Source organism: Pogoniulus pusillus, chromosome 25 (genome assembly GCF_015220805.1).
Source record: "Pogoniulus pusillus isolate bPogPus1 chromosome 25, bPogPus1.pri, whole genome shotgun sequence".
In the NCBI taxonomy this organism is placed as follows: domain Eukaryota; kingdom Metazoa; phylum Chordata; class Aves; order Piciformes; family Lybiidae; genus Pogoniulus; species Pogoniulus pusillus.
In genome coordinates, this window is record NC_087288.1 from 9,184,195 (window position 1) to 9,198,502 (window position 14,308).

At 43.6% G+C, this 14,308-nt stretch overlaps 1 protein-coding gene across 1 annotated transcript in view; it reads left to right on the top strand.

Moving 5' to 3' along the window:
- LOC135186555 (ALK tyrosine kinase receptor-like) overlaps positions 1-14,308 on the top strand; it is a 203,259-nt gene that overhangs the window by 118,557 nt on the left and 70,394 nt on the right. Inside the window, exon 6 of the mRNA XM_064164356.1 lies at positions 12,727-12,896. Within this exon, the coding sequence (XP_064020426.1) occupies positions 12,727-12,896 (170 nt within the window). The remainder of the gene's footprint in view (positions 1-12,726; positions 12,897-14,308) is intronic.

The following is a 14,308-nucleotide window of genomic DNA, read 5'->3' on the forward strand; positions in this document are numbered from 1 at the left end:
TTTGTTTTCTTTGTTCTTCAGTGCTTCTGGCAAGTCAGAACCCTCAGTTTGTCATCCTGCCCTTTGTTTGTGGTTCAGATGGTTTTCTTTTTGTTGTTTTATTAAACCTTGGGTAGAGTATCCTGGCTTCAAAGAATCTCTCTTGTTTGCAGTGCAGCCAGGCTTTGCCATCTTTTCCATGTTGCACGTTCAGGAGAGTCCTTTGCCTACTGACCCCATTAACTGTATGTTTAAAACTCGATTTATATGGGAAAGGGAAACTGTGGCACTTCAGCTAAACCCTGGGAGACTGCAGGAAGTGCTGTGAGTAGTCCATGAGGAGATGGTCCGTTATCCTGAAGTAGCCAGAAAGGGGAGATGCAGCAAGCAGCTCAGAAAGCACTTCAGAAATCAGTCACAGTTATCCTGAGTGAAAATCTTTCAAGCCACATGTAGAAGTTCACTGAAAGCAAAACATGTGCAGTTGAGCAGAGACTCCTGCAGAAAATAAGAAGAATTCATGCATACTATGGCCTGGTTGAAAAGCAGGATTTCTACAGCTTGAGCAATAAAGCACAGCATTAGTTGCCCCTTCCCATCCCCTGAGTGGGAATCAGCTGGCCTGCTGATAGTGGGGTGGTTAGGCATTTCCTCATTTGGAAGAAGAAATCCATATGCATGTCATTAGTAGCTGGACTGCTGCTTGGGAAGTCTGGGAAACCACAGTGCAATTAAAGTCCAGAGAAGTGCTGTCGTCTCGAATGCACACACACGTGGCAAAATTAAACTGCTTTGCCACAGGTGATAGCCTCTAGGTCTGCACAGGTTCCGGAATCTGATGGCCACCCACTTCTCAGCACTTTGCAGAGATGTCAGAGAGCTGTCACAAGAGCACTGCAGATATCTAGAGAGTGCTTGCCTTCGTGTGGAAGCTGGAGGTGCGGTTCTGGCCCCCCACACTGGACGGTGAGGCAATACTGTCTGCATTAGTCTCAGCATTGTTGCAGTACGAGTACAGAGTCAGGTGCTTTGAGCTGCCTTTCCTTCCAGTTTTCAGAGATGTTCCCTGACATCTGGGCCCTCAGGCTTTAAAGGATGCTGGGGTGCCTGTAGAGGACAAGAATCATTCCTTTGTCTTCCAAAGGTATTTGGACTTCTGTCATTAAAAGATTTAAGACCAGGCCTAGGATTGCTGTATTCTATGAGGGCTTGGTACAGAGTATTCCTGCCTGGGCAACAGCAGTTATATCCATCCTGATAGATTTCATGTTGTGGTGGATAATGGCTCTTCTGCTTGAAGGTCACTGCAGAAACATGAACAATCTGGAGATTTTCAGACAGGCTGTGCTTTATTCATGCCCTGGTGAGGCCTCATCTGGTGGACTGTGCTCATTTCTAGTCTCCCCAGTTGAAGTGGGATGGGGACTGCTTGAAAGGGTTCAGCAAAGGGCTACAAAGATGATTAGGGACCTGGAACATCTCTCTTATGAGGAAATGCTGAGAGAATTGGAGCTTTCTGGCTTGGAGAGGATTAGACCAAGGGGAGATCTTATCAATGCTTATGAACACTTTAAGTCTGGGTGTCAGGAGGATGAGGCCAGTAACAGGCAAGACACAACATATATATATGCTCATAGCATATAAGCATAAGAAGGAACTTCTTTAGCTTGATGATGGTGGGGCACTGAACCAGGCTGCTTGGAGAAGTTGTCAAGTCTCCATTTCTGGGGTCATCCGCAGCCCTTTTGGACACCATCCTGTGCAAGCTGTGGAGAAGGACTTGAGAGTGCTGGTGGATAAGAAGTTCTCCATGGCACAGCAATGTGCCCTTGTGGCCAGGAAGGCCAGTGGGATCCTGGGGTACTATAAGAGGAGTGTGTGCAGCAGATCGAGGGAGGTTCTTCTCCCCCTCTACTCTGCCCTGGTGAGACCTCTCCTGGAATATTGCATTTAGTGTTGGGCTCCCTAGCTCAGGAAAGACACCCCAGTAGAGGCCTGCAAAGATGGTTAAGGGGCTGGAGCACTGCTCTGTGAGGAGAGGCTGAGGGACCTGGGGCTTTTTGGTCTAATGAGAAGACTTAGAGGGGATCTAATCAATGTTTATAAATATCTGAGGGCTGGGGCTCAAGAGGGAGGGTACAGGGACAGCCTTTTCTCAATTGCACCCTGTGATAGGACAAGGTGCAATGGATGTAAACTACAGCACAGGAAGTTCCTCCTCAGCATAAGGAAGAACTTCTTTACTGTAAGGGTCACAGAGCACTGGAACAGACTCCCCAGGGAGGTTGTGGAGTCTCCCTCTGGAGACTTTCAAGACCTGTCTGGATGCATCCCTATGTGGCCTGAGCTAGATTATATGATCCTGCTCTGTCAGTGGGGTTGGACTCAATGATCTATGGAGGTCACTTCCAACCCCTATCATTCTGTGATTGACCTTAGCACCATATCTGAGAAGCAAAAGCCACACAAGCAGTTTTGGTGTAGGTTGTTACAGAGGAGAGGAATGACCACAGGGGTAATGTTGCCTGAATGGTGATGAACCTGAAATTGGCCTTAAGTATTATTGCATACATCTCCACAAAAGGAGGTGTTCTTTGCAAGAGACACTACATTGTGTTTGGGAATGTGAATATTTGATTTTTCTGTTAGATCTTGAGTCAAATGTTTTAAAGGTTATAAAAAACCAAACAGAACAAAACACAAAACCAAACCCAGCCAAACAAGAAAATAGATTCCTGTGAGAGGAAAAGAGCTTTGTGCTTTTGACCATGTTTGAAATAATGAAAAGCTTTTTTTTTATGCTGTTTTGACATTTCAACCAGCAATTTCTTGAAAGCCACTAAACTGATGCAGACTTCTTTTTAAGCCTGAAATTACTTTGGAATGTAAACATACTCTCTCTAGAAAATAAATTTAATGTATTGGTGTAAAATAGCATAGCTGACGTTTCTCTTTGCATTCAGGTTTATAGACAGAAGGATGTTTTCATCTTCTATGGTTATTAATTCAGTTCTCCATGCAAAAGTGTTGTTTTTTAAGGTTTGGAGGGTTTTTTAATGCATGTATATCAATAATATAAATCATTCCTTGGGTGCACTCTGAGCCCTGTGCTGACACCTGCAGAGGATCTCTTCTTCTCCCTTGTTCTCTTCCTTGAGGTTTTAAGTTACTTAGAAGGGTACATGGTAATAACATTAACTCAAAACATTTATGAGCATGAAAAATGCAACATATATATGCCTGTAGCAGAGCCTTTCATGTGCTTCATTTTGCATAATGTTGCTAGCATCCTCATTTCTAATCTTAAAAACTTGCTTTTAAGATCTGGACAGTTTATTCACTGTCTTTATTTTTTCTTGCTTCCTTTGCCACCTGCCTTCTGGCCATGAACTGTTGGTTTGGAAGATCTAATATTGGAAATGTCTTGAAGGCTCGAGACAAGTGTAGAATCTTGAATCTGGGAAACAACAACCAGTAGAGACTGGGGACTGACCAATTGGAGAGCAGCATAGAGGAAAGGGACCTGAGGGTCTTGGTGGACAGAAGCATGACTATGAGCAGCCAGCAATCTGCCCTTGAAGCCAAGAAGGGCAATGGCATCCTGGGGTGTGATAGGAAGGGTGTGGTTAGTAGGTTGAAAGAGGTTCTCTTGCTCCTCTGTTCTGCCCTGGTGAAGCTGCATCTGTGTGGTGAGTTAAGAACTTCTTCCCTCCAGCATCCCCCTCCTCACACTGCTGAAATTTATCAGAGTAGCTCAGATGGATTGGAAGTAAGATGAAGCTCTTATTTACAACAAAGCTAAATTCACAAGCATATATACACAAAATATTTACAAGTATTTACAATTAATATACAAGTTAGAAGCAATACAGAAATCCAAATTCTCTCCCAGGCAAAGAAACTGCCCAGAAGGGGCTTAAAGCCTGCCCCTCTCTCTCTCTCTCTCTCTCCCCACTTTCCCCAGACAGAAGCCAAAACAACCAGCAAAGCTTACTTGCTATTTGTCAATGGAGAGATTAGAGCAGAATTAAGGAGAAGTGAAAGGAAGCAGTGTCCCACAACAGTGGGACAAATTGTTTGCATTTTGGCCTTTTACCCCTCTTAGCAAAGCAATGAATGATACAGACATCATCTTTTTTTTTTTTTCTTTCAACCAATGATCTAATTTCTCTCATTAAAATATTCCAATTAGCCTCAAACCAGCACAATCTGGAACTTTGTGTCCAGTTCTGGGCCACTCAGTTCTAGAAGGAACTGAGGCAATCATTTTCTGAAAGAGTTCAGCATAGAGCCACAAAGATGCTGAAGGGAGTGGAACAAGTCCCTGCTGAGGAAAGGCCGAGGGAGATGGGGCTCTTTAGCTTGGAAGAGAGGGGACTGAGAGGTGACATCATGCATGTTCATAAAGATATGAAAGGCAGTGTCAGGAGAACAGAGACAGGCTGTAGTCAGTGATAGGACAATGGGCAGTGGGTGCAAGCTGGAGCAGAGGAGGTTCCACAGGAACATAAGGAAAAACCTTTTCACTGTGAGGGTGACAAAGCACTGAAACAGGCTGCCCAGAGAGGTTGTTCAGTCTCACTCTCTGAAGACATTCAAAACACCCCTGGACACGTTCCTGTGTGAACTGCTCTGGCAGGGGAGTTGGACTGGATGATCTTTTGAGGTCATTTCCAACGCCTAAGCTTCTGTGGTTCCATATGGTTCATTTCAGAGTACTCTGGCAGCAAAATTACAAACTTTCTTTTTCTTTCTCTTTCATTGTCATCTTTAATTTATGCCTGTTGGTTTCCTCAAATGAAGGAGCTTTTGTTAGCTTCTTGGTTTTATAACAGTCAGCATAAGTAAGAAACAGTATGAGGATAAACAGCATGAAGATCTATTCCCATAAAACACATGCTATTCTTGCCTGCCTAGGTGTTTTAAAGCTACATTATCAGATCAGTTAATTAGCAATTTATCATTTTGTCAAGGTTTTTCCTGCATATCTGAATCCTAAGCAAAAGCAGAAGTGTCAAGCAGACTACAAGAGAGACTGATCATCCACAGTTATTGATCTGGCCAAACATAACCCAGAAATAAGACCTTTGAGTCATCTTTCATATTCACAAGAGTCCAAATCTAAATTGCTGAGCAGTCTTAATAGATGCCTTTGCCTGTGCTGTTATGTGCAACCATTTCTTCATTCCTAGTGAGATAAAAGAACAACTCAGAACCTATTGCTAATGTGATAAATTTCATGCCTCAAATGCAGTTCATATTCGTATACAAAACTTAGTGACACTTCCCAAAAGTGTGCTCAGCTATTGCCCAGTGCTGCGTATTCCAGCTCGCAGCTTCAGTTTCTGTTCAGTGATGAGGTGTTTTTTCCAAGCCTAATTTTGAATTATGGAATGCACTGGATTGCAAGGGATGTTTAAAGCTCATATAGTCTACTCCCCTCTCCCCCCAAGGGATATTCTCAACTAGATCAGGTTGCTCAGAGCCCCATGAAGCATAACTGTGCATGTCTCCAGGGATAGGTCCTCCACCACCTCCCCAGGTAACCTGTGCCAGTGTTCCACCACCCTCATAGTAAAGAATTTCCTCCTAACATCCAATCTGTATCTACCCTCTTCTAGTTTAAAACCATTGCCTCTTGTCCTATCACCACAGGCCCCTATAAAAAGTCTCTTCACAACTCTCCTATACCTTCGGGTACTGGAAGGCCTCTCTAAGGTCTCATTGGAGCTTTTTCCAGGCTAAACAAGCCCAACTCTCTCAGCCTGTCCTTGCAGGAAATGTACTTCAGCCTTCTGATCGTTTCTGTGGCCCTTCTCTGGATCCTCTCCATCAGGTCCATGTCCTTCTTGTGTTTCTGACTGCAGTGCCAGACACAGTATTCCAGGTGAGGTCTCACCAGAGCAGAGTAAAGGGGCAGAATCTCCTCTTTCCGTCTCCTGACCACTTAAACATCCTGGTTTGAGTTGGATGTGGGTAGCAAGGTAGCCCCTAGCGGGATCCAGCTACTTCAGTTCTTTGGGAGCAGGATGCCTTTAGGCTGTTCTCTGTACTCTTTAAAATACCTTACCCCAAAGCCTTGTTTGAAGTGCACTTACCTTTTCCTCTTTCTTTGATTCCTTGTGCTAAGGATGGACAGCTAGCTTTTCCTGCCAGATAGGACCATCATGCTAATAGTCAAGGTCATTGTCACTCAGAAAGGGAGGAAAAAGAAACAGCAACTCTCTGGAGTTTCTCAGAACACTGAGAAATGTTTTATTCATGCTGCTGCGTGAATGTGTCATTGGTCCTCGGTCAGGCATCTGAGATCTAGTTCATACTGGAATGTTTCAGGCCATTAAAGCAGGCTCACCAGTGTAAGCTCAAAGGCCCAAACTGCAACCAGAAAGTTCTCAGTATATTAGTTCTTTCATGCATAGGGAAGTTAAATGCAAGTCTCTCAGGTGATCTTGAAATTATACAGCTTGTGCTAGAAAATCTACCCACTTTGTTTTCCCTCACCTCTCTCTTAAACCTGCCAGGATGGCATTGTTTAGTCTGGAGGAAAGGAGGCTAAGGTGAGACCTTATTGCTGTCTACAGCTTACCTGAAGGGGGGGTGTAACAAGTAGCAAAACAAGAGGAAATGTCCTCAAGTTGCACCAAGGAAAGTTTAGGTTGAATATTAGGAAGAAAGGGTTGTCAGGTTTTGGAAGAGACTGCCCAGGGAGGTGGTGGAGTCCCCATCCCTGGAGATATTAAAGAGTTGTGTAGATGTAGTGCTGAGGGACACTGTTTAGTCAGGGACTTGTCAGTGGTAGGCTAATGATTGGGCTTGATGATCCTTAGGGTGTTTTCCAATCTAGGCAATTCTGTGATGTTGATAAGGGTTGGGTTTTTTCTTTGTTCTTGGATGAATCGAGTCTCCTGATTGTCAGTTCAGAAATTCCACACTGACACAGAGGCTAAGGGTGCTTTCAAGAGGCATCTTTCCAGATGGTGTTTGCAGTACAGCGCATGTGGCTCTCTGACCCAAGTTTTGCCTCAATATGCTGTGTGTTTACCATGGGCTCTCACTCCCTTTTATTTCCCCCAAATCAATTTAGAACATTTCATTTACTGAGTCAGTGGGTTTGCATATGAACAGCTAATCACCAGCCATGGTGGGTTCTAAAGCCAGAAAGCAAGGTGCCATTGAGCCAATTTCTACCTGCAATGCTTAATTAATTTCTCAGTGATGTTTCTAGCTTCAACATATTTTGCTACTGCTTTAACACAGAGGGAGATGTTTGATGCCTAACGTTAGGGCTATGCCACCAAGAGCCCAGATTCAGACATTTCCAAATGTGCCACTGCACTACTTACAGGACACACCGCGTATGTGGTACCATCTGCCATCATTGATGTCATATTCTGTAGAGTGAATGCCAGCCCCATTCGGAAGTCCTTACTGTGGTATCCAGCTCATCATCTGCTCTGGTTCACTTCAGCAGGTGTGAAAAGACCTGGACTGCCCTGCTGTGAAGCTTAGAAACCATGGCAATCGCAGCCAAAAATGCCCATTTGGACACTGTGCCAAGCGATTCAGTCAGAGCCAGTTCATTACAGTCTGCATATTGCACCCTGCCAACGAGCTGATCTCCCACATCTAATGCCAACTGCCTCTTTCCTTCAAACAGCTGACATGTGTGCAAAGGCATCCATTCCAATTCAGCAATTGCTTCAGCTTTTGCTCTAGTGTTACGCTAATAGCTCTCAAAGGCTTGCTCCTTTCTCACTTCTGATTGTGTAGATGTTGCCTCTTACAGTCTGGCTGGTCTCCAGAAGAGACAGAGGTCTGAAAGCTCCTGCACTGTAGGAGCTTCAGGATTTTGCAACTCAAATTTTGAACTGTCAGAACAGCACAGTGAAGTTGCTCCAATTTGCCTATATTAGCAATTTCAAGTAGTACATTACAGTAGAGTTACCATCAGGGTCCTGAAAGTGCTTCACCTGTGGGCAGTCAGTAAGAAGAGTTGCTTTTCCTGCTACAAGTTGAATGCTTTAAGTGTCCTTTGGCATTCCAAGGTTCTTTTCCTCCTCTACTCTGCCCTGGTAAGACCGCAGCTCTGAGCGCCTCAGCTAAAGAAGGACCTAAAGGAACTGCTTTCAAGAGTCCAGTGCAAAGCCACAACGATGCTGAAGGGAGTGGAATGTCTCCCTGCTGAGGAAAGGCTGAGGGAGCAGAGGAGCCTGAGGGGTGACTTATTCATGTTTATAAAGATGTGAAGAGCAGTGTCAGTAGGACAGAGCCAGGCTCTACTCAGTGATGTTCAGTGACAGGACAAGGAGCAATGGATGCAAGCTGGAGCAGAGGAGGTTCACATGAACATCAGAAACAACTTTTTCACTGTGAGAGTGACAGAGCCTCTGGAGCAGGCTGCTAAGAGAGGTTGTGGAGTCTCCTTCTCTGAAGATGCTCAAAACCTGCCTGGATGCGTTCCTGTGTGACCCTACCGTATGTGGTCCTGCTCTGGCAGGGGGCGCTGGACTGCTTGATCTTCTGAGGTCCCTTCCAACGCCTGATGTTCTGTGAGTCTGTGATTCTATGATTTAAAAAAAAACACAACATAAAAAATTGATTTTGATCAGGCTTCTCTGGAAGGTGTTCCAATGGTATTTAAGGGAGAACACATTTCCCTCTTATTTTAACAGCCTTGCTGGCACTTGAAAATATAAAATGTCCAATAAATTCTTTCATCTTGATTGTCATCGGACATTTAGACCATCAAGTTTGAAGGCATCAGGCTCTTATACTATAAACATTTGTCAGTAGCCTGTTACATCACTGTTGGCTTTTGTGTACTTGTGGGTATGAACTCAGTCTTCCTCAGCTGCCTCCCGGGTCATCAGTTTATGTTACATCTGAAGCAGTTCCTGGCAGTGGGTGCTCATCTCTGCTTTTTTCCTAATAATTTATTCTACTCTTTCCATCATCTGACATTATAGAAATGGGCGTGGGAGTCCATGAGTCCTTTCCCAAACTTCTGGGGCAAGAGTGAGCTGGTAATGAGACTTCAGCAGCATCCCTTCCCCAGAAATGCTGTGAACTGGAAGGTCCCTGTGACGTTTTTCTGAACATCTCAAAAGCTTACACATCAGTCTTGACTATCTGGTCAAAGTCATGTAACAAAACAGTCACAGACCCATTCTTGTGTATCATTTTGGTCATCTTCCCAATGCTTGTGTCATACATGCTAGCAGTACAGCAGTCCAAAAAATGATTCCAGGTGAGTGCAGTGATTTTTTGACTGGAGAGAGAGAGAGAACCACATCTCTTTCTTTTTCAGTCTCTGCTGTAGCTTTGCAGTGTAGTCAAAGTCACTGCTCTCTTTGTAACATTGGATACAGGCAGGTGAACTGCACTGTTAACCTAAATTGAGTATTTATAATTCATTGAATGACTATCATAAATTTTGTGCTACCCATCCCAAAATTCTGAGCATAAACTGGGAGTAACAGCAACACTACTGTCCTTTTGACCCTAACCACTGGCTTCACTGCCAGAATTCACTTCCACTATGAGACAGGAACAGTAAGCAGAAGGTAGCTGTTGCTAGGAATGGCTATGAATATTCTGTGCTATCAAAGCAAACAGGAATGGGGGTGGTGGAGTCGTCGTCCCTAGGGCAGTTCAAGGCAAGGTTGGATGTGGCACTTGGTGCCATGGTCTAGCCTTGGGCACTGTGGTAAAGGGTTGGACTTGATGATCTGTGAGGTCTCTTCCAACCTTGGTGATACTGTGATACTGTGATACTGTTATCAGGTATTCCTGTGTAAAATATACGCTTAAGTCCCAGCCTCCTGACTTGGGTGTTGGGTTTGAAGTATTAAAAACCAGAGGGCTGGTTTTTTAACATGCATGGGTGTTAGAAACTGTGCTGAACACTTTCTGCTGTCCAGAAAATCCATTCTTCATGTAGCTTTAAAAAATGTGTTCCTTAAGCATTCTCACCTTTACTGGACAATGAGATGAGACCTAACTCCTGCACGTAATACATATCACAGATTGCTTTGCTCTTGAAGGGATCCTCACAGGTTACGTTGTCCAACCCCCCTGCACTCAGCAGGGACACCTCCAACTAAATCAGGCTGCTCAGGGATCCATCAAGTCTGAGCTTGAATGTTTCCAGGGATGGGGCCCCAACCACATCTCTGGACACCCTGTTCCAGTATTTCATAGAATCACAGAATTATTGTGAATCACAGAATTATTGGGGTTGGAACAGACCACTGAGATCATGAAGTCCAGCCTTGCCACCCTCTTAGTGAAGACCTTCCTCCTGATGTCCAAACAAAATCTCCCCTGTAGTTTCAAACCATTGTCCCTTGTCCTGTCACTATAAGCCCTTATGAACAGCCCTTCACCAGCCTTTCAGTAGGTCCCTGTCAGATACTGACTTGCAGCTCTAAGGTCTCCCTGGAGCCTTCTCTTCTGCAGGCTGAACAGCCCCAGTTCTTTCAGCCTGTCTTCATAGGCCAAGTTGCTCCAGCACTCTGATCATCTTGGCAGTCCTCCTCTGGACCAGGAGGTCTGTGTCTCTCTTGTCCTGCTGTCTTGCTGTTATGCTCTTCCTCAACAAAGAGCTATCTCTTCTTCTTCCTAAGAAATGTAGATTCTGTTCATACAATGTGGATTCTGCCACTAGCAAGTTGTAGAAGGGATTGTTTTCCTTTCTGTAGTGTGAGGGGTAGAAAGTTATAAAATGAAGGTGTTGTAGAAATGAATAATATGTTATGAATTATTAATAGTAATTTCTGTATTAATATTATTTTTCTTAATCATATTTTAAAAATCTCTGAGATTCTTCATATTTTTAGTTGACAGGAAGTAGTTACACAAAGGGTATTTATAAACATAATTTAAACAATCAGAACTTGGAAAAATAGGAACACAAAAGCAGGAAAATTCTAACTGTGCTTAGGGAGCCTTAGTGTTAACTCCAGCATATGTACTCATGATGCTTTGGTCCCTGAGTAAGTTTCCTGTTGTGATGGTTTGGGTGTTACCCACCCCCCTACACTTAAGAAAATCACCCAGACTAGACTCAGTGGCTGGAAGTTAAGGAAATGAAGCTTTATTTACAGCTTAGCACAATATCCAAGCAGATATTTACAATATATACAGCTATAGGCAGAAATATACAAGTTAAAAAAGTAACACAGAAACACAGCACTCTTCCCAGAAACCAGAGTCCCTAAAAAGGGCTTCCAACCACCCTTCCACCCCCTCTGCACCCCTCTACCTTACCCCAGTCTTTGCCTTGCGTTCAAGGTGACTTTGGAGAGTTGGCCAGGGGGATTAGGAAGCAGACAGATTAGTTAGGCAGCAAGTTAAAGAGACAAGTGCATGCAGCCAGAGCCAGAGGGAGCAACTGAATTATCTATATTTATGTTCTTGTTTTTATACATCTCAGCAAACCTGTGAGTGGAGTAGACATCACCAATGTTTCCTTTTCACAGCCTATCATCTAATTCCTCTCACTAAAATATCCCAGCTAGGCTCAAACTAGCACACCTGTACGAAGACACTTCTAAAACTCACAGTAATGATCCCTGGGGTAATATATTCCAGGCAGAGGGAGGGAGAGAAGAACTGAGTTGCTGGTGCAAGCTGCAAACACGTGGCCACTGTGATTCTCAATTAACAAGACACAAATGCAGTGCTGCTCCTGGTGGAGGGTCAGTGGAGAAGGCAGTTTCTAAATCACATCATTTTAAGAATGAAACTGCCCACTAGGTACTAGCACCATCGTTCTGGCCAGTGAATTCAAAGCTTCATGCCTCCTGTGACCATGCAGGCACGCTGGAGGGCAGCACAAGACACCTGACATGTGGTGCTAAGCCCCTAACCCTCAAGGCTTTGCTGGGGACAAATCCTCCATTGTTTGCTCATCTACTCAACTCCCGGACCTGCAACAGGAGGAGGAGAGCAAGGGTTCAACCAGCCTGGCAGGATTTATGCCCTACCAGGACAGACAGATAGAAAGTGATAAAATGGAAGACTAAAAATCATAAAACAAGAAAACTACTTGAAATAATCTTCTATATGAGGATAAATGTCTAGAAAAGGACTCATATTAAACATACCAAAAATGTTAGAAAAGTGGTTCTCCAAGGCATTTTAATTAATAATTAAATAATAATTATTACTGAAAGGTAATTGCAAAGTCTGTAGAAATTTGGAAAGAGGCAAGAGAAACGGCATTTTGAGAAGAGTGTCTGGGGCATGAGGATATGATTACTAATGATGCCTGCTTATTTCAGCTCTTCTCCTTGTGCATTTGCTGCTGCCAGGATATAAAAGTTCATTGCTGGAAAAGTTGTCAGTCTTTACTTGAATCACTCAGGTGGCATCTTAAGAGGGTTTGATCTTTGTACTGCTGGTAATGGGGTTGGACTAGACAATCTCCAGAGATCCTTTCCAAGCCCTACTGTTCTCTGATAATAGAGGTAGATAATTAGCTCATCCCTTTTAAATTACAGACACGTATGTGGAAGCAGAGATATTTGGGACTCAGCTCTACCAAAAAGAAAGGCCAGTAGCTCTCTCATTAAACATCATCATGATTAAGTATTATAGACTTTCGCATCTGTAGAGCTTCCTAAATAGGTTACAGGAGCACAAGTGAGGGAGAATCAAGTTTTTGTTGTGATAGAAATGAAAGAAGAGTTGGGAATTTTGGATAACCTTTGTGATGTTTAATCTCACGTGTTCTCTTTCTTCTAGCTACGAATGTCATGGCTCATCCGTGGTGTCTTGCTGGGAAATATCTCCCTGTTGCTGGTGGAGAACAAGACAGGAAAGGAACAGAGCAGGATGTTCTGGCATTCCGAAAACAGAGAAGGTTTGGGAATATGGCAGTGGATGATCTTACCTCTCCCAGATGTGCTGGATAGGTATGAGTCTTTTCATTGTTCTCCTTCATGATGATCAGTCATTTCATCACGAGATACCCAGCAGTGAAAATGGCCAGCATCACTCCAGGGAGAGGAAGCATTTGGTCCTCAGGAGGTGTCTTCTGTTAGAGGTAGGGCCTGCAAGTAGCTGAACAGTTAGAACAAAACACCCGATTTTGGAACTCAGTGGTGGTCTCAGTTCACAAGTTGGGTCAATGGGCAGTCGACAGCAGGATGTTAAAATTTCTGTGTTTCCATATCATCAACTGGCAATAATCTTTCTCCTCACACACTGTTCTATGTAGCGTGTTCAATCCTCTTGTGTGGTTCACTAGAGCTGGACGTGAGGTCCATAGCTGATTTTTTTTCCTGGATATCAAATTCCCCAGTGTTCTGTGTGAGGATGAAAAAGATGGGAGAAGAATCTGCTGCAAAATCAGACAAGGATGCATCTGCACACCTTTGTGTTAGCTATAGCAGAAGGCTCAGCTTAATAAAGAGTTGTGTCCTTTATGATGATATTCTGGCTTTAAGCATAAGAGGTTTATCTGGTAGCATAGGCTCAGTCTGGTTGTTTTAGCTGTTTCTTACAAGCTGGCTTTAGGAGAATACTCTTGTTTACTTTTGTGTGTGTACTGTGGATTATACTGCTCATAGCAAAGACACAGACGTACTTCACCTTCTGCTGCCCTGGCCCTTAGGCTATAAGATTCATCTATAATCTGTGCTGTGATCACTAAGTGTCCTTTGTCTTTTTTGAAATCTATGCTCTAGAAGTCATGGATGTCATTAAAGGGCGAGTCTGTCTCTTAAGAAGTTTGAACAAACATTGTGTTGACTATGTCTTTTATCTTGCTGGCTCTTGGGGCTGCACGTAGGCTGCAAATCCAACAAGGGCACTGCCAACGCCTTGCTCTTGAATGTATAATTAATTATGTGTGTGTCAAAGATTGATGAAATATCAGCATTAGGCTTCTTGTGCAGGCACTGCTGAAGCACCATTTGTGAAAATACCTGGGTGCTTCAACCCCTTCAGCTGTGTTTCCTTTGAAGAATGGTATATTTTGCCATTATTATTTATGCCATTTATTTCCTAATGTTGCTAGGGGAATGTTTTGTACCTGAATTATTCTGCACTCTTCTACTATTGCTTTCTTTTAAATTCTCTCTGGTTGCACAATCAGGCAGAGAATGCTTTGATCTTAGCCAGGCTAGCAGTGGTTCACATGGAATTACAGATTGAAGTGATAACATAGTGCTGACTGTGATATATAATGTGCTGACACCCTTGCTTCCCCATCACATCCAGAGAAAGACAGCTGGAGTCACTGAAGGAAAGGCATTTGTTGGAGGCTAAGACACAAGCAAGGGATATTTTGAAGTTTTGGTGTCTCTTGAAAAGTTGTTGTCCC